The sequence below is a fragment of the Acomys minous genome (genome assembly GCF_964271855.1).
Source record: "Acomys minous genome assembly, chromosome: 12".
Classification (NCBI taxonomy): Eukaryota; Metazoa; Chordata; class Mammalia; order Rodentia; family Muridae; genus Acomys; species Acomys minous.
In genome coordinates, this window is record NC_140493.1 from 4,823,563 (window position 1) to 4,840,078 (window position 16,516).

Consider the following 16,516-nt stretch of genomic DNA (forward strand, 5'->3'; position numbering starts at 1 on the left):
CCCTCTGCAGACTTAGGCCACACATCACATAGAGCCACATGAGCCAACAGACCAGAGACACCTGAGGACTGCGCATGGTGTTTTATTGGAGATGACAGTGAGGTGGGGCAGGTTCTTAATGGAGCATGCTCTGTAGGTCACACTATGGCCATACGGCAAGGGTAGCCAGGTGGACGGCCTCTGGGGCTGTCCACTCTGTCCTGTTCTCGTCATCTAACCCTAACTTAACAAGCGGCAGCTGAGTCAGGGAGGACCTCCTGCCCCATCTTGCAAGAGGCATGGAGGGAAAGAACAGAAATGACAGATGCAAGGGCGAAAGAATGAGAAAGGCAAGGGCCCCCCCTCCCCCTCCGGAAGCTGTTCTGCCCTCCCCCGCAGCCCAGGCTGGCTTCTGGCTTGACTGTGCCCCAGTTCCCTAGTCTTGCCAGATGCTAAGCTTCCTGGTTTGGTGAGGAGGGCCTTTTTCTACCAGAGCTTCAGCTACGAGCTGTCGGTGCAGCCTCACCTGCACTGCTCCTGTCTTAGGTGTCAATGCCCATCCCAGCTGATGGGACACCTGTGCCATGCCGCCATGTTGAGCTGTGTTTCATTCCTGATGTGTGGCAGTGAGGTGAGTGGAGGCCCTTTGCTTAGGACTACGCCTGCTCAGGGACAGTGTTTTCTTCCTCATGCTGGGTTACCCACTCCCGCCCTCTAGCTATTTAGAGGGGCATCCATTCTGGTTGGAAGTCCCCTCCTAAGTGAGCCTGGCCTGAGATCATTGCCCACTGGGGCGGCAGCTTGTGCAGGTGAGGAAGGTGCCAGGGATGCAGAACACAGCTAGTATCTGGGACCAGAACCTATTGGGGTCACTGTGCCCAGGAGGTGAGGGGGCCCCTTGCTTCTCCCAGAACCTTGGGACCACCGTCAGCCCTGGACCTGGGGCCGGGCAGAGGGTTGTGGGAGCTGAACCTAGTGGCAGCCTAATGCCATTCTAACTCCAACCGGCCGGAGGTAGGCACCCTAGCCGCTGTGCCTCTGCCTGCCAGGGTAGGGCAGGAGGTGGTCAGTAGCTGTCCTTAGGCCAAGGCCGGTTACGCTGCCAGTTCCGGTCATTGTGGTCGTGCTCCGAGTCCTGGGCTAGGAGCCGGTCTTGGGGGTCGTGCCCGTTAGTGCTGGGCAGCCCCGAGGTGTGTTGGCGGTGAGGCTGGTACAGGTCTTGGTAGGCGTCTGCATAGTCCTCCTCCAGATGGCGGGAGCTGCGCTGTGAAGATCCCGTCCAGGCCTGGCGGGAGCTCTCGCTGGCCTCATCAGAGGGCATCAAGCTGTCCCGCTCCAGGGGCGAATGCTCCTCTCCTCGCTCCCCTAGCAGCTGCTGGCTCTGAGGGCCAAAGAATAGCTCCAAGTAAGGTAAGGGAAACCCAGCCTTCGCTCCTCCTAGGACTCTGGCAGGGAGGTGGGATTCCTCCTCCTTTGTTATCAATCCCTAGGGTGTTTGTATGTATGTTTTGTTTTGTTTTAAAGTAGTGCGAGGAAGAAGTAAGCTGGGGCATTCTTCCAGGCCAGATACAGAAAGCTAGGAGTTTGGGCTCCTGCAAATTCAGGCTCTCCCTTAAAAAGTGACTGGAAGAAAGGGGTAGATAGAATGTTTCCTTGGGCCCTAGAAGGCCCACCTCAGAGTACTCATTCACCATGCTCTCCAGCCAGAAAGTCCCTTGACCTGTGCGCTCTGGGTCTGCAGAGCAAGCAGAGCCAACAGTTCACAGCCCTTGGCTTCACATGCAGAGCAAGGGCGACCCTTTGGCCAGGACGGGAGCTTTGCTCTGACTGTGCAAGCCTGCACATCTGTGCCCACTGGAAGCAGTTACCTGAAGTCCAGGGATGGCACTAGGAGGACCCAGAAGTCCAGGGCCAGGTGCCGGATGGTGGGTAGCTCGCCAGTAAACCTCTAAGTATTCAGCCAGGTGCTCGCAGGCGTCCTCCAGCTGGTTCTCATCCAGGATCACATCAAATGATTCCTGGAGAGAGAGAGAGAGAGAGAGAGAGAGAGAGAGAGAGAGAGAGAGAGAGAGAGAGGACACAGGGAGGTCGGCGTCTCCACAGCAACGCTACAGCTTTACACGTCCTGCAGGGTGTGATTGCGGCTTGACCCAAGCACTTACTGGTGGGCACTGAACTAGCTTATCATATGCCATCATTTGTACGGTCAGGTGTTTCATCTGTGACTTCCCCCTGGAGCGGATGAGCCGCTGGAGTACCTGAAATAGAAGGGCAGAGATGGGCGGAGTCTCTTGGACCGGGCACATTCCCAACTTGTGATGTGGCATTAGAAAGGGTCAAGGGTCTGATGAGGGTGACTCCAAGCGGTGTTAAGGGACAGCAGGAAGATGAAACAGTCACTCCAGGCAGGGCCCAAGCAGAGGGGCACTATCTTCTAGGGGTCGTCTTCTGTGGTACCCCAGTCACCCCAGCCCACTTACCTTCGGTGAGGAGACTTTGACAAAGACGATGATGGGGGCCAGCGAGGTCTTGGCAAGCTGTGCCGGGTGGTTGATGGTATCGGCGTCCAACACCACTAGCTGCAGGGATTTGGCCAGCTCGAATATGCGCTCAATTTCACTCTGTACTTCAGCTAAGGAAGGGGGGCAGCTCACCAGGGGCTCTGGCCACGGCTCACTTCCGGCCTCTGAGAGCTGCTATGGTGGACAGGAAGGACCTACAAGCCTGGGCAGGCAGTGGACTCGGCAAGTGAGGAGGGCAGACTTGGGGCAGGTGGCGGGGGTATGGGCAAAGAGACGAGGAGTTGGGGAAAGGAGGGGGGAGGTTCTCACTAGCATCAAGCAGGCAGAGAACCAGGAAGGCAAGAGTCCTCACCAATGCTGGAGCGGGCGGAGGACCGCTCGATGATGGTCCTCTTGCCAGGGTTGTTGAGCACAGACCGCTTTGCCAGTGAGAGGTCAGCTGTGACACGAGTGATGGAGATCCTGGTGTGGAGAGTCACAGCTGCCTTCTAAGCCAAGGCCTTCCTTACCCAGCTCTCTTAATCCTCCTTGACAGGAGACTAGCTCTGGGCATGAGGAAAAAGTTTTCTTCCTGGACATTCCATTCCAGGCCAGGTTAGCTTACCTGCCATCAAACCTGTGTTTAAGGAAGTCGAAGAGAGCCTTCTGCATCATGTCTGTGACCTGGAGGAGAGGGTGTGGCACTGAGAGAGGGTTCCCCGGAGAGTGGCAGTGTCCCAAAGTAGAGTTCACAACCCCCAACACAGACATCTCCCACCCTCCTTTCCCTGTGGCAGTTACTGTAGGGATGACCCGGGTTGAGAATTTCCTCACCTCGTAGCCTTTCAGAGAGGGTCCCACCAGCACCACAGGCCGCATAGAGGGCACCACATCGTATGGAGGAACATGCTCTGCCTGTCGAATGGCCAGCGGGTCAGACAAAATCCTGGTCCTGGAGCCCACTTCCTGCCTGAGTGCTCTGGTGGCCAGAGTCAAGAGTTCTGGGCACCCTCCCCTCTGTTCTTTTTTTTTTTTTTTAAAGATGTATTTATTATGTATACAGTATGCATCAGATCACATTATAGATGGTTGTGAGCCACCATGTGATTGCTGGGAATTGAACTCAGGACCACTGGAAGAACAGTCAGTGCTCTTAACCACTGAGCCATCTCTCCCGCCCCTCACCTCTGTTCTTGTAGTGACTGACCAGGAGGGTCCCCAGAGCCACAGTCCACAACCACCCTTGCCCAGGTCCCTTTCTGACTCACCTGCTTCTGCTTCTGCTTGGCTTTTTTGGGAAAGGAAATAAAAGATTAAAGTTGGTGGAGGGAAAAGGCCCTGGGGAGATAACCGGCTCTCCCTGCTGTTCTGACCCCTCCACCAGCCCCTTTCCAGAAAGTTCACTGGGTTGGTGCCCTTCCACTGTGCCTTATCTGCCCATCTACCCAAGGTGGGTAAGCTGGTGGGAGGCTACCTAGAGATGGAGGAGGAGAGCGTCGGTTGCCAATGTCACTCAAGCTGGAAGGGTTCCCAGATCTCCTGAAAGAAAGTGGGGGGATGGTAAGACATCTATACAGCTCTATACATTAATGTTTTACAAAACTACTTTTATGACAGCTGAGCATGTATGTGTGTGTGCACGTGCTCCTGTTGTGGTGTAAACGCGTAGCTGTGTTCTATGGCTCAGGTGTGTGTGTTTGTGTGTGTGTGTGTGTGTGTGTGTGTGTGTGTGTGTTTCCTGGGTCTCAGCACTGTTCTCACCTGGCCTTCTGTTCCTGTTTGAGCCGGATGCTTTCCAGGCGTTGGGGGCTGGGGATGAAGGCGACGTCTCCGCCCTCTTTCACTAGCCTCCCGATCCACCAGTCATTGCTGTACTTCTGGGAGGGAGCGAGAGCAGGGAGGAGCTGTGAGAGGCAGCGCTGCCCAGGCTTCGGAGCCAGGGAGTACTCTGGGAAGCTGGCGTGAGGAAGGGCCAAGGAGTGTGTGGTGGCATCACAGGACAGGGAGGCTGTTTCAGGCCACATCCACGGCAGGAGACCACTCGTTAGTTACTCTAAGCCCCCACTTAAGATAGAATTGAGGACCAAGCCAGGTCTGAGAATGGTGGGGGCCGTTGGCATCAGGTCTCTGTATGAAGTGGGGTGGTGGCATACAGGTGTGCACACAGATGAAACGGGATGACCTGGGGACTTATTTTAGATAGAGAACTGCCGAGGCATTGCGACAGCTAACAGAAATCAAGTGCTACAGCAAGCTTCCGGGGAGAACAAGGTTGATTACCTCTTTAATGTGCAGAAAATCTTTGGCCTCAAAGTTGACTCCAGAGCCCTGGACTGGGCACTCCTCATCCAGAACCCCACAGTAGCTGACATTGGTCCTCACAGCAAATGCCACAGGTTTGTGCTGGGGAATTTGAGCATGGCAATGAGAGAGGAGGAGGGAGGCAGAGGCCCGCCACACGCACTCTTCCACAGTACACCCTGGGGACCCATGGCCCTGGATAAGTTTGCGTTTGCGCCCAGCCTGGCCTCCTGCGGGCAGGGATACCTTGGCTCTCTCCAGCTGCTGCTGAGCCTGACTCTCCACTTCTCGCCGGGCGCTCTCTCGGTCCTCCTCCAGCGAGACGTCAGAGTCCAGAGAGGGGCGGCTGGTGTAGGAGTCGGCTGAACCCTGGGATGGGAGAGTCTGGGTAGAAGGGACTATGGAGGTGCCCTCCTAACCCTGATCAGGGCCCCTGTGCCCCACACCTACTAATACCAGAGCTCTGAAAAGAACCTTCACTTTTTTCTCTCTTTTCTCCCTCTACCATGTCCTCTGACGATATGTCCAAGATGGGGCTTAGTCCAGTCTTATCTATGGTAGCCTGAAGCAGGCCTGTAATTCTAGCACTCCAGGAGGCAGAGGCAGGCGGATCTTTGTGGACTTGTCTACAAAGCCAGCCCAGGACAGCCAAGGCTACGCAGAGAAACCCTGTCTGGGGTGCCAAGGGCGGGGGGGGGGGGGGGGGGGGAGGGAGAAAAGTGTACAAGGGATGCTAGTTAGAGCTGGGCATGGTGGGGCACACCTGTAGTTCCAGCATTTGGGAGGTAGAGGGGCAGGAGGTCAAGTTCAGTGGCAGCTAGAGAGTTAAAGGCCATCCTGGGCTACATGAAAACCTCCCTCAAAAAAAAAAAAAGTCAGGCTGGGGTGGGGGAGGGGATGGTGAGCTTGCTCAGCAGGTTACAGCATTTGCTGTTCATACATGAACATGAGGTCAAACCACGGAACCAGCAGTAGAAGCAGAGAACCCATGTCTGAAAGTTGTCCTTTGATCTATATACACACAGTGGCATGTGATTACACACACACACACACACACACACACACACACACACACACACACTCACACACTCATACAGAGATAGAGTCAGTGCCGGGGTAGTGGTGACCCCTGGTCTGCAGCGTGAGTTCCAGGATGACAAGGGCTACACAGAGAACTCTATCTTGAAAACCAACACACACACACACACACACACACACACACACAATCAATCAATAAGAGAGATGCTGGTTGGTCCTGTCAGGATATAGCCATTTGACTAAAACTCTTAAGATTTTTGTTGTTCTTATTTGAGTCAGGGTCACTATGTAGCAAAAGTTAGCCTAGAACTTTTTTTTTTTACATAGACCAAACACAGATATTTGCTTGCCTCTCCCTCCCAGGTGCTGATGTGCCCCCGCAGTAGAGTTTTCCTCTGTAGCCTCGGCTGTCCTGTCCTGTAGATCAGGCTGGCCTCGAACTCACAGTGATCAGGATCAAAGGCGTGTGCCACCACACCTCACTACACAGCAGACTCTTAATAAGGTTTTGGAAGCTTTTAAATGGATGAACACTTGCCTTAAGGTGTGAATACTGGGCCCAAAGCTGCAGACTCCTGGAAGCTATACCTCTCTTTTTGCTCCCCCTACCCTCTGCTGAGACAGGAGACTGGCCAGGGGCAAACAGCAAGAAGTCAAGGGAGTGAGAGAGCAACACAAAGTATCTCCCTGAGTACAGGTGAGGTCGTTCCACCTCCCACCTGGCCTGTAGCGCCTTTATCCTTTCCCTGGGCCCAAGGGAAATCAGGGCCTGGAGGGAGGCTATGCTGGTGCCAGGCAACCCAGCTGAGATACAGGACCCTGGGGATGGAGCACCTCTGTAAGGTGAATGAGGACTGTCATTGAGTCCTGCTCATCGTAGGGACTTGGGACAAGGAGTGTACATCGCAGGGTTGCAGAGTTCACCCTCAGGGCTACGAGGATGGTGCGGGACAAACAAGGGAGGTTCAGCTTTGAAACAAGCAGCTGAGAGTTAAGATAACTGGGCTAGGGAAAAGACAATCTTTTCCGACTCAGTTTCCCCTTCTAACGTGCAGGAGCCTGGAGGAAGTCTTCCTTCAGTTTTGAGTTGCGGCGGCACAGAAAAGCTAAGTGGATAGTTAAAAAGAATGTTTGTAAGGAAAGGTTGCAGAACGGTCCCTCAAACCCCCTGGCTGTGACAGCCCACAAGGCTGCAGAGCAGACCTTTTGGAGAAGACAAACTCACACATCTGCTGTCAACCAAGTCTGGCGGGGGGTAGGGGGTGGGGGGGGTAGGGGGGGCAGCCCTGCCTGTGCAAGAGGGCTGGTCAGCTCTGGTGTCTGGCAGCCCTGGGATCTGAACTGAAGATTCTGTCTGTTGTAAACCCAAGGGCTCCAGGCAGCACCAGGGTGAGGAGGCTTTTTGCTTTTGCAGAAATAGAGGGTGTCTACTGAGTACCCCCCTCTCCCTCCCCCGACTCCCTCCTACCCTGTCCCCAACTCCAGCCAAGGCAGAACAAAGCTGAGCCACTGAAAAAACCTTGACCAGGTGTGAGGGACCTCACTCCCAGGAAGACTAGCTGTGGGGTGTGGCTCCCCCCTCCCCTCCTCCCCCCCCCACCCCAATAGAGACCAGCAGGTGGGAAAGGCTGGAGGCAATGGAGGATGACCACCCACTGCGTATGCGTGTGCGGCAGATGTTTCCTCAATACCCAGCAGGTGTTAGGAAAGTGCAGCTTTGACCTCTTCAGGCCCAAGCTCTCAGGCTAATTTAGTCCTCCCCTGATTTCATCTGGGGTATCTAGGCTAGATGACCTCTTAACCCCAGATAATGACAGGGTCTCTCCCTAAATCCTTTAATGAATGAGTTGTGGTCAGAACAGAAGCCACTTTGCATTATTCTCCGAGACCTCAGGTGGTGCCTGAGGCGGTCTGCTATCACTTGGGAAGGTAGGGACAACAAATAGATATTAGGGTCCTATTTCTCCACCGCATTATGTCCAAACAGCCAGAGTCTCTGGAGCTGCTGGAGTTGGCGCAGTGCCCTAGTGGTGCCCCCCTTGCCTGGTGAGTGTGTGGGCAGGCTGCAGCTCCTCTCCTGCCTGGCACGGGGGAAGGAGGAGAGGAGGGAGAGATGAGCCCAGTGGATTTATTTAGAGCCTGATCTTCCTCCTACGGCTTCAGAGGGGGCCTCAGGGAGAGCAAGGAGCTGGGGGGGGGGGGCGCCAGATCCCAGAACCAGAGAGGGTCAGGAAGGAGCAATGGGTCAGCAGGCTGCCCTCAAATAACACCCATGTGCCAGTCTCTATGCAACAGCCCTGGCTTCTCACCAGGGATGAGAAAGGAGCCCCTAGGCCCTGCAGCTTCACAGAAAGGTCTCTGTTCAAGCTCATCCTGGCTCCCTGGGCTACACCAGCTGTCTCTTCAACTGTCAGAAAGAGGTGCCCACCAGAGCCTTGACAATCCTCTCTCTTTTCTCCCCTGCAATGTAATTAGCCCCAGAGTCCTGTGGAAAATTTGGGTCTGGAAGGAGCCTGGTCCCAGAATCGACTGACATATGCCTGTTCTGAGCCTCACTACTCATCTATCCTGGGCCTGAGACAGAAGACGACTTAATCCTATCAGGGGACCCTTTCAAGCCACTGTTAGTAGTGCTTTCCCAAGAAGGCCTTCGTGGGGGGATGTATGGGGGCGGGGTAGGAAGACTGGCGGCTCCAAGGGGCTCCAAAGCTTATCCCCCACTCCTGTCCCATCTTTCCAGGCGGTCTTTCTGCTCTCTGAGCTCCGGGAATCACTGCCTAATGAGCTGATTTGTCTCAGTGGGTCAGGAGATAAAAGCAAAGAGGAGAATTAAATATTTATTGGTTGCCTGGTTCTCTGAGCAAAGAGCTTCCTTTCCATCTCCATGCCCTGAGCTCCCCTGGTCTCACCCCCAGGCCCTCCAAGCTGAGCAGGAGCACAGAGGAGACCTCAGCAGGGGCCTGTCCTGAACTCGGTCCGATGGCCCACCCATGTGGTCCACCCATGTGGTCGGCGGCCTTTCGAAGAAGCTGGGCAAGAGTGAGGCGGCAAGGCCGAGCGGAGGGACGGTGGGCAAAGGGGAAGAGGAAACCTCAAGTTCTAGAATTCCTGTCTGCAGAGGCTGGTACTCGACTCTCTAACGTTCTTCGGGCTCCCTAATTTGTCATTTACTTCAGACACAGGGCCGGAGTGTCTCCCCGGGAGCTCATCTTTTCCTGTTGTGTCCAGACCCCATAAACCCAGAATTTAGAACTCCAGACGTTGCGTGTTCCCTCTAAAACCTCGGTGTCAGGGCCTCTGTCCTTCCTTCCTCGGCCCCTAGGTCCGTCCTGAGCTTTGGGGCCACCTGCTCGAGCCTTCCCCCTACAGAGTCCCACTGTGTACACACCTGGGAGACCTAGAGCCTACCTCCCCCCTTTCCTAGAGAGCCAACCCCCCCCCCCCACTTACGCGCCCTGCCCCGATGCCAAGACGTTTTTCAAAGTCCTGAACTGGGGGAAGGGTTGACGAGAGAGGAGGAGAGAGAGAGAGAGAGAGAGAGAGAGAGAGAGAGAGAGAGAGAGAGAGAGAGAGAGAGAGAGAGAGAGAGAGAGAGAGAGAGAGAGAGAGAGAGAGAGAGAGAGAGAGAGAGAGAGAGAGGTGTCATCCCAACTCCCCCGCCCCCACCCTCCCCCGTGGGCACTCACCGCCTCCGAGTCCTCAAACCCGGGCACGTAGGAGTCGTCATACATGGGGGAGTCCGGGGTGTGTGAGGGGGGGAAAGCGAGCGGCGCCGGGGGCGAGAACGGCGGGCCGCGCCCGAGATGCCACCGAGCCGCGCAGCCCTGCGGGCAGCGGCGGCGGCGAGCGCGAAGGAAGGAGCGAGCCGCGAAGACCAGCTGCTCGCAGCTCAGATCACCGCTCCCCTCCCCACCCCCCAGCCCTGCCGGTCCCACCCCGAGCGCGCCAGCGCGGCTGAGGAATCTGCCGCCGGCTCCCCACAACAATAGTGCCCGCCCACCTGACCCCCCTCCCGGGAAGACGCGGGTGGCGGGAGCGCCGCGGCCGGGGGACCCGCCGGGGCCGCGGAACCGGACGCACGCGTGCCGGGAAGGTGGGTCCCCGGCACCTCTGGGGCCGGGGCGGCAGGGAAGAAGGGCGGAGAAGCTGCAGGCGGGGCGGATCCCGGCGGGGAGGAGGCGGGGCGAGGAGAGATGCGGAGACAGGGACTCTAGCAACCCAGGAACAGCTCCGCCGGGAAACAAAGGGCTGGCGAGGGGGAGGGGAAGGGGCGAGACGCCGCTACCGGACGCGACCCCAGCGGAGAATCCAGAGGGTGCGGGCGGAGGGGATGCTGGCTGGAGAGAAAGGAGGGCTGGAGGCAGGGAGGACATGGAAGACAGGAAAAATGGAGATCTAGAGAGGGACGGGCAAGCGGGTCGGCAGAGGTCTCAGGTGATGGGGCATTGTCTGCTCCCTGAAAGCCCAGGAGACTCCCAAAGCAAACCCCGCAGTGGTACCAAGGAGGGGTGGTTTGGAGATGCCAGACCCCTGCCATGAAAGCAGCTCCTGCCCCAACAGGTGCCCGGCCCTCTCTCTGGGCTGCAGCAGAGGGCCGATCCTTGAGAAGGGGGAAGTTCGGGGACGGGGGACGCTGCCTAGGCCTCCCTACACCTGTTGCACGGACAGATTTCAACCCAAGTTAAGTCAGGATGTAGAGTCTATCCCTCCCTTCCCTGCCAACAAGGATTGTGCCAGACGTTGCCAAGGCATCCGTGGGAACTGGGGCAGAAAGGGGGCTGTTCCAGGTGAGCCTAGAGGGAGAGGTGAAGCCAGAGAACTGGGAAGCAAGAGGATGGCTGTGGGTGGAGCGGAAGGTGGGAAGGAAAAAGGGCATGCATGTCTCGGCTTTGCAAAAGGCCAGAAATACGGTGGGCAGGATGCTGGTTCTAGCCACCTCGCACCACGCAGCCCCCTTTGAAGGACTGCCAAGGAAAGGGCAGAGTTCTTATCTTGGAAGAGATCTTCCAAACCGCCCCCCTCATTTAAGCGCACTCTTTTTTTTTTTTCATCCCCTGACTAAAATTTTCCTTTTGAATTTTGCCCACCTGCCTGGGCACCCCAAGAGAATTGTGAGACAGACATCAGCCGCGCCTGGTGTCTTGCCTTCTCAGTTCAGGCCCTTGCCACTCTTAGTTCCCCCCAAACCCTGGAAGGGTAAGTCCCAGGTTCTCAGCCCACCCCGTTCCCTTCCCACATCAGAAAGACCCACAAGTTGAAAGGGTTAAGGAGATCTATAGAAGGTAGTGTGTGTGTGAGAGAGGGAGACCACCCAAGCCAGCTGGCTTCTCGACTTTGCCTTATCTTCCTGTTGCTTTGGCAAGAAAAAAAAAGGGGGGTGGGTGGGTCTCATGACACCCTAGTCTGTCTCCTTCTGGTAGAAGAATTGGGGTCCTTGTGGTTGGGGCAGATAGCTTTCACAGCTGGGGTGGGTCCTGTGTGTTTAGGGACCAGATACAGTCTATGTTCCCAAGCACTGCCTTGTCCTTTTTTTGTTGTCTCTTAGTGACCTCTCTCCTTCCAGAGGGTGGAGAGATATCTCTTCCCCTGGAGGAGGGTCCCCATCTGAAATCTCTTCCTCTGGGCTCTCATTTTGGGACTCTCCACCCACAGGAGGTCCCTGGACTGGAGGGAGCAGTGGATTTGCTATCAGCAACACTCCTTCCTCACACCTTGTTGTCTTCATCCCCAGCTGGGACACTGGTGTCTAAGTCTGCCTCTGAGAAATTCGTTGCCATGCCAACCACCTCCCCAGGGGATGGGTTCAAGTTCCTCATACCTGCAGGCATCCCCTGGGTCCTGCGGGCACTTGCTCTTTCCTTCTCCTCTACCTTCTAAGAGTTGCTGCTACCCAGTGCCCACTTTGTTTCCCACTACAGCCACACCTGCCTGTTCCAGCTCTGCTAATCAAGCTACGGAGGCAGGATCACGGAGGAAAGCCCATACGAACAGGTTTCGGAGCTGGAAACTCTTTAAGTGTGCCAGGAAGCTGGGCACTAAGGAGGGAAACTGAGGCAGGAACTGGGAGCTGTACTCCAGGTTGAGGCCCCTAGCATTCCAGCTATTAGGTTGTCACCCCCCAGGGAACTCTGTGAGAGTCAACGAAGGAGCTTGGCACGGCCCTCCCCCCCCCCCCCCGCACCCCACGTCCCCCCCACCCGCTCCCCAGTCAGACCCTCATTACATTTTGAAGAAGCTGCCAGTCCCTGCAGCCTTCCCTTCCTCTGTACCCAGAGGGCTCGCCTCCTGTCTTCCCTCCCTCCCCATCCAACAGTTCCCCCCCCCCAAAAATAGGAGCTTTCCTCCCACCTCTCTGGGGAGCCCCCCCCCACCCCCAGCGGTTACCTCGTTCAGCAGGAAGGTTGCACTGGAGTCAGAAAAAGACATAGACCGGGTTAGCGGCCTCTCTCCCTCCCCCGGGCCAGGGGCTCCGAGGCGGGAGCAGGACCCAGCCGCGGCTCAGCACACTGCTCCAGCCTGCACGCCTGGCCTCGCCCCACGCCCGCCCAGCTCCAGCCGCCCGCTCTCTCTCTCTCCTCGCTCCTGGTTCCACCCCTTTCCCTCCTCCTTCCTCCCTCCCGCCCCCCCCCCCCCACTTCTAGCCTCCTCCTCCTTCAACCTCTTTCGCACTCCCTCCCTCGCCTTTCAGTCCGTTCTCTCCCCCACGTCAGTCTTTCCTCTCTCCCCACCCCAGTTCCCAGTTCCCCAGTTCTGGTGTCTCCCACTATTCCTTCCACCCTCACCCCTCTTTCCCTATCAGTCTTCCCCTCCCCCTCCACCAGGTCTCTCCAGAAAAGACGGGGTCTCTAGAGTTCTGCCACCGCAGGCAGAGGGCGGGAAAGGTTCAAAGACGACAGGCGCGGCACCCAGTCTTTGGTTGGGGGGGGGGGGAGGCTCGGTTCGGCTCCCTGCAGGCCCCAGCAGCTCGGTGCAGCTAAGGCCCCACCCCTAGCGCCCCAGCAAGAAAGGCCCTACTGCGCGTCCCCAAACCAGCCGGGTAACAGACCGAGAAGGAAGAGCGCCGGGGTTCAGTCCGCTGCTTGCCCAAGCCTCAAGACGCCCCTCTGAGTTCTGGGGAAGCCGTGTCCATTCACCCTGTCTAGGTCCTGACTCTCTGGCCTCTGCAGAATCCTTTGGGAGACAGCCCAGCAGGGACGCCTCCTGTGTCAGTTAGGGTGCCGCAGGTCTCAGATCCGCCAAAGGGAAGGTCAAGGCGAGGTGAGGCGGCTGCTTCCCTACCCGCCGTAGCGCCCCCTAGATTCGATGGCCGGGTGTCCGCACCCGCCCTCCAGGTGGTGGCACCCGCCGCACGTGCTGTCTCCTGCCAGCAGGAGGCGCTGCCGGGGAGGGCGCTGCCTTGCATCTAGACCCTGCTGAAACCTTAAAACCCTTCACCAGGAGCTGCAGTTCCATCTCCAGACCCCCGCCCCCAGGAGAAAACCCCAGGCCGCACTCTGTTCCCATCCCTGGGGGGGTTCTTTTGAGACACTCTAGCCCCCTCCGCAGCCTCAGTCTGCACTTACCTCCATCCTGGTCTCAGGGGAACCCCGGGCAAACCGGGCAGCATCCCAGCTCAGTCTGGGCGGCAGAGAGCACAAAGTGGCTGGACCGCTTCTCGGGTCAGTACCCCTTCTTGTCCCCTCTGGCTGGGCACGTCAAAGTGGACAAGCCCAAGTTCTGGCGTGGGAGGGGGGGAGCAAGGGTGTAACCCCAGTCGGCTCTCGCTTCCTACACCCTTCTAAGCGGACCAGCCTCTCATTGGTGCGGCCATACCGGACCCTTCCCTGTTCTTAAGACAGTGTCTTCTTCGCCTGGGCCTGGCAGGGGTGCAGACCCCCTTCCGGAGACAGCACTGAGAGACCTAATGACCTGGGTGAGTCTCCAGCTTCTCACCTCAGGGTTTTCCAACTGAAAAACTCTTTTTCTCGGCCCTCCTTCAAACTCACTTTCTCGGGGGTGGAGGGGGCTCGGGACCCCTCCCTCCCCCTTTCCTATTCCCTGAAGATCTTCAGGGACTGTTTCTCTCTCTCTGCTCAGCAGACTCTCCACTGGTCCCAATCCAATGAGAGCTAAGGTGGAAGAGCATCCATTCTCCCAACGCTCCATTCCAGGTTCCTCTTGGGCTGGCTTTAACCTGGAAGGTGCCTGGGGAGGGCATTTGCGTCTTCCTCTGCGGTCTGTTCCTGCCACAGATATGGTTTCCTTGATGCCCCAACATACTGAGCTGCAACCTTGCAGAGGAGACACGTGTTTGGGGGCGGCGTTGGGAGGGTATCCATTATTTTCATTTTGTTTTTGTTGGGGGTTTTAATGAAGGGAAACCAAAGTTTGGTACAGGCAATAAGACCTGGAGGGAGAGAAGTACCTCCCCCGCCACGAACCGCTCATCTCTTCCCCCCCCACCACCCCCGCCTCCCCTGCTGACCACAGCTAATGGACTAGCTCCTCTGGGCCTTGGGGCGCTTCAGTTTTCACAGGAGAAGCAATTGTCCCTGGCTGCCCTTCCCCCTCTGCCTGAACCCAAACTCCCCGCCCCACCCCACCCCCAGCCATCACCACCTCTTTAAAGCGTAAATACCAATTCTCCCGAGTTTGTCAGAGGAAATCTGAGATGCACAGGGAAAGCCCACACCCCCCTGTTCCTTAATTTTCACCCAAGCTGTGGGTGAAACAGGTCTGCACTTCTCCAAAAAGGTAGGCATCAGAACTGGACTCCAAAACCCTGTCTCCAGGCCCTCCTCCCAGTGAGGTACAGCGGCAGGTCTCAAACACACACACACACACACACACACACACACACACACACACACACACACACACACACAAACACACCACCTCCTCACTTTTAGTTCCTGCCCCCCACCTGGGACTTGAGTTTCAGGACAGGCTCCCTAAGAGAGGCCCCTAGCAGATCCCTCTTTGGGGCTCCTGCCCCAGCTTGCCCTATGCAAACCCTAGGTCCCCACACAGAGCCCTCCCTCCCCCAACCAGGCTTCCTCAGCTCACCCTGTCAGGACTCAGGGTACTGCCAATCATCTTGGCTAGGCTGCCCTGCTGATGAAGAGGTACTTTTCAGTCTCCACCTGCCTCCTCAGAATGCCATAATCTGGACAAGTCTGCTTAGAGGGCTCTGGTTATTACTTGGTAGCCAGGGCATTGCCAGGACAGAACCTGTGGCCCACCATGTCCACTCTTTTGCACCTACTATAACAAAACCAATGCCTAAACCCTCAGAGAAAGTTCTGCAGAAGTAATTTCTACAGGGAATTCCCGTTGTCAGTTCCAAATATGACTCTGGGAAGCTCCTCCTCCGACAGCAAGCCTCAGTCTCTCCTACTGCAGTCACCATTCCCACCCCCCTGCCAGCTCCCGCCCCCCCCAACTCTGCCTCTGGGCCTATAGAGTTATCTGATGCTCTGAGGCACTCTCACTCCATCCCCTGATACAGCATTTGCTATAAATATGTCTGAAGAGTGTCTTGCTGACAGTGCCCAGAAACGATGATTGCACCTTCTCTCCTGAAGGAAAGAGGATAAAGCACGGCTTCCAGACCAAACTCTTGCCCGCTTTGGGGCAGACAGTGGGTCTGCTTTGAATATTTGGGGGATCCCTCTTCACTTGGAAGAGGAAAGCGAGTGGCCAGAGATGCTGGGCTCTCTCGGGCTTCTTCAGGTCAGTCTGGCTCAGCCTGGTGCATGCTGGGAGCTCTGCGAATGTTTGTTTAAATCTTCCATCTCAGTTTCTCCTCTGATGCCATTGCATGCATTAAGTGATGCCCATTGCAGTGAGTGGCTTGCACTAGGAGCAGAGCTAGCATGTGAACAGAATTCAGGCTGCCTCCAGTGTAGGAGAGGGGACACTGGGACACCGGGAAGCAAAGCCACTCCTCCTTGCTACAGACAAAGAACTGCCTGGCACACACGCGCGCACACACACACACACACACACACACACTCCTCACACTGAGGGTTCTGAATCCGTTCCCTCATCATGCACGGGGTCAGTTCAGGTCCTCCACCCCCACAGTCTACAAGCTCCATCAACATCAGTTGAGAGGCTGGGGTGGAAGAGATGAGGGTGGAATAGCAAGGCCAAGAAGAGGCTCAGTTATGTCTAAGCAGTGAGAATTCCAGCAAGCAGGACTCCTGAAGTGGGCGCAAATGAGACATGGTCAGGGGACAGAGGGATGTATGTGGGCAACGGTAGAAAGGTAGCCTGCAGAGGCTTGGCTAGGACAATGGGGTTGATCCTGGTACATGCATCTCTGAGATCCTTCTGTGTCATCCCCCACCACACACACACACACACACACACACACACACACACACACACATACTGCAATATGGTTTCTGTCTCCCTGGATCCCTGGTATCAGCCCAGATAGAAACCTTTTTCACAAGGAATAGTGGGGCTGTGTGCAGTATAGGCCTGGAGGCTGGGTATCTTCTACTTGTTCTCCTAGCTGTCTGCTCCTCTCAGCCTCCCTCTCTCACCCTACAGAAGGCTCTGAGATGTGGCAGCCATCTCTGGCTCAGAATGAGGGCATGGCGCCTGCAGCCCGCTGGAGAATGAATTATTGAAGAGAATGTAGTGCTAGCTGCTCACAGCTGCTACCTCCTGGGCCCCAGCATTGCCTGTCATTCTGCTTCTCACTGCTG

General features: G+C 56.6%; 1 protein-coding gene across 5 annotated transcripts; it reads right to left on the reverse strand.

Annotated features, from left to right (window-relative positions):
- Positions 1 to 66: 66 nt before the first annotated feature.
- CACNB3 (calcium voltage-gated channel auxiliary subunit beta 3) lies at positions 67 to 12,374 on the reverse strand. Of its 5 annotated transcripts, none has more exons than XM_084749745.1 (13): positions 12,204 to 12,374; positions 5,028 to 5,150; positions 4,761 to 4,883; positions 4,242 to 4,357; positions 3,955 to 4,019; positions 3,749 to 3,768; positions 3,315 to 3,395; positions 3,106 to 3,164; positions 2,854 to 2,963; positions 2,460 to 2,611; positions 2,142 to 2,237; positions 1,848 to 1,997; positions 67 to 1,360 (listed from the first exon to the last, which is right to left on the reverse strand). In XM_084749745.1, the coding sequence occupies exons 1-13, from the start codon at positions 12,243 to 12,245 to the stop codon at positions 1,046 to 1,048; spliced, it is 1,452 nt and encodes a 483-aa protein (XP_084605871.1). In that variant the 5' UTR covers positions 12,246 to 12,374; the 3' UTR covers positions 67 to 1,045. The 5 variants fall into 5 exon arrangements, with proteins under 5 accessions (XP_084605871.1, XP_084605869.1, XP_084605870.1 ...); XM_084749743.1 differs by lacking the exon at positions 12,204 to 12,374 and adding an exon at positions 9,506 to 9,993; XM_084749744.1 differs by lacking the exons at positions 67 to 1,360; positions 12,204 to 12,374 and adding an exon at positions 9,506 to 11,919 and having other exon boundaries at positions 1,858 to 1,997; positions 2,460 to 2,558.
- Between the last annotated feature and the right edge of the window lie 4,142 nt (positions 12,375 to 16,516).

Coding starts and splice junctions, on each gene's coding strand:
- CACNB3 (XM_084749744.1), bottom strand. CDS start 10,192: ATGTCCTCCCTGCCTCCAGCCCTCCTTTCTCTCCAGCCAGCATCCCCT. Junction 3,769..3,954: donor CTCTCCTCCTCCATCTCTAG/GTAGCCTCCCAC, acceptor TTCCCAAAAAAG/CCAAGCAGAAGCAGAAGCAG. Junction 2,964..3,105: donor AAACACAGGTTTGATGGCAG/GTAAGCTAACCT, acceptor TCTCCACACCAG/GATCTCCATCACTCGTGTCA.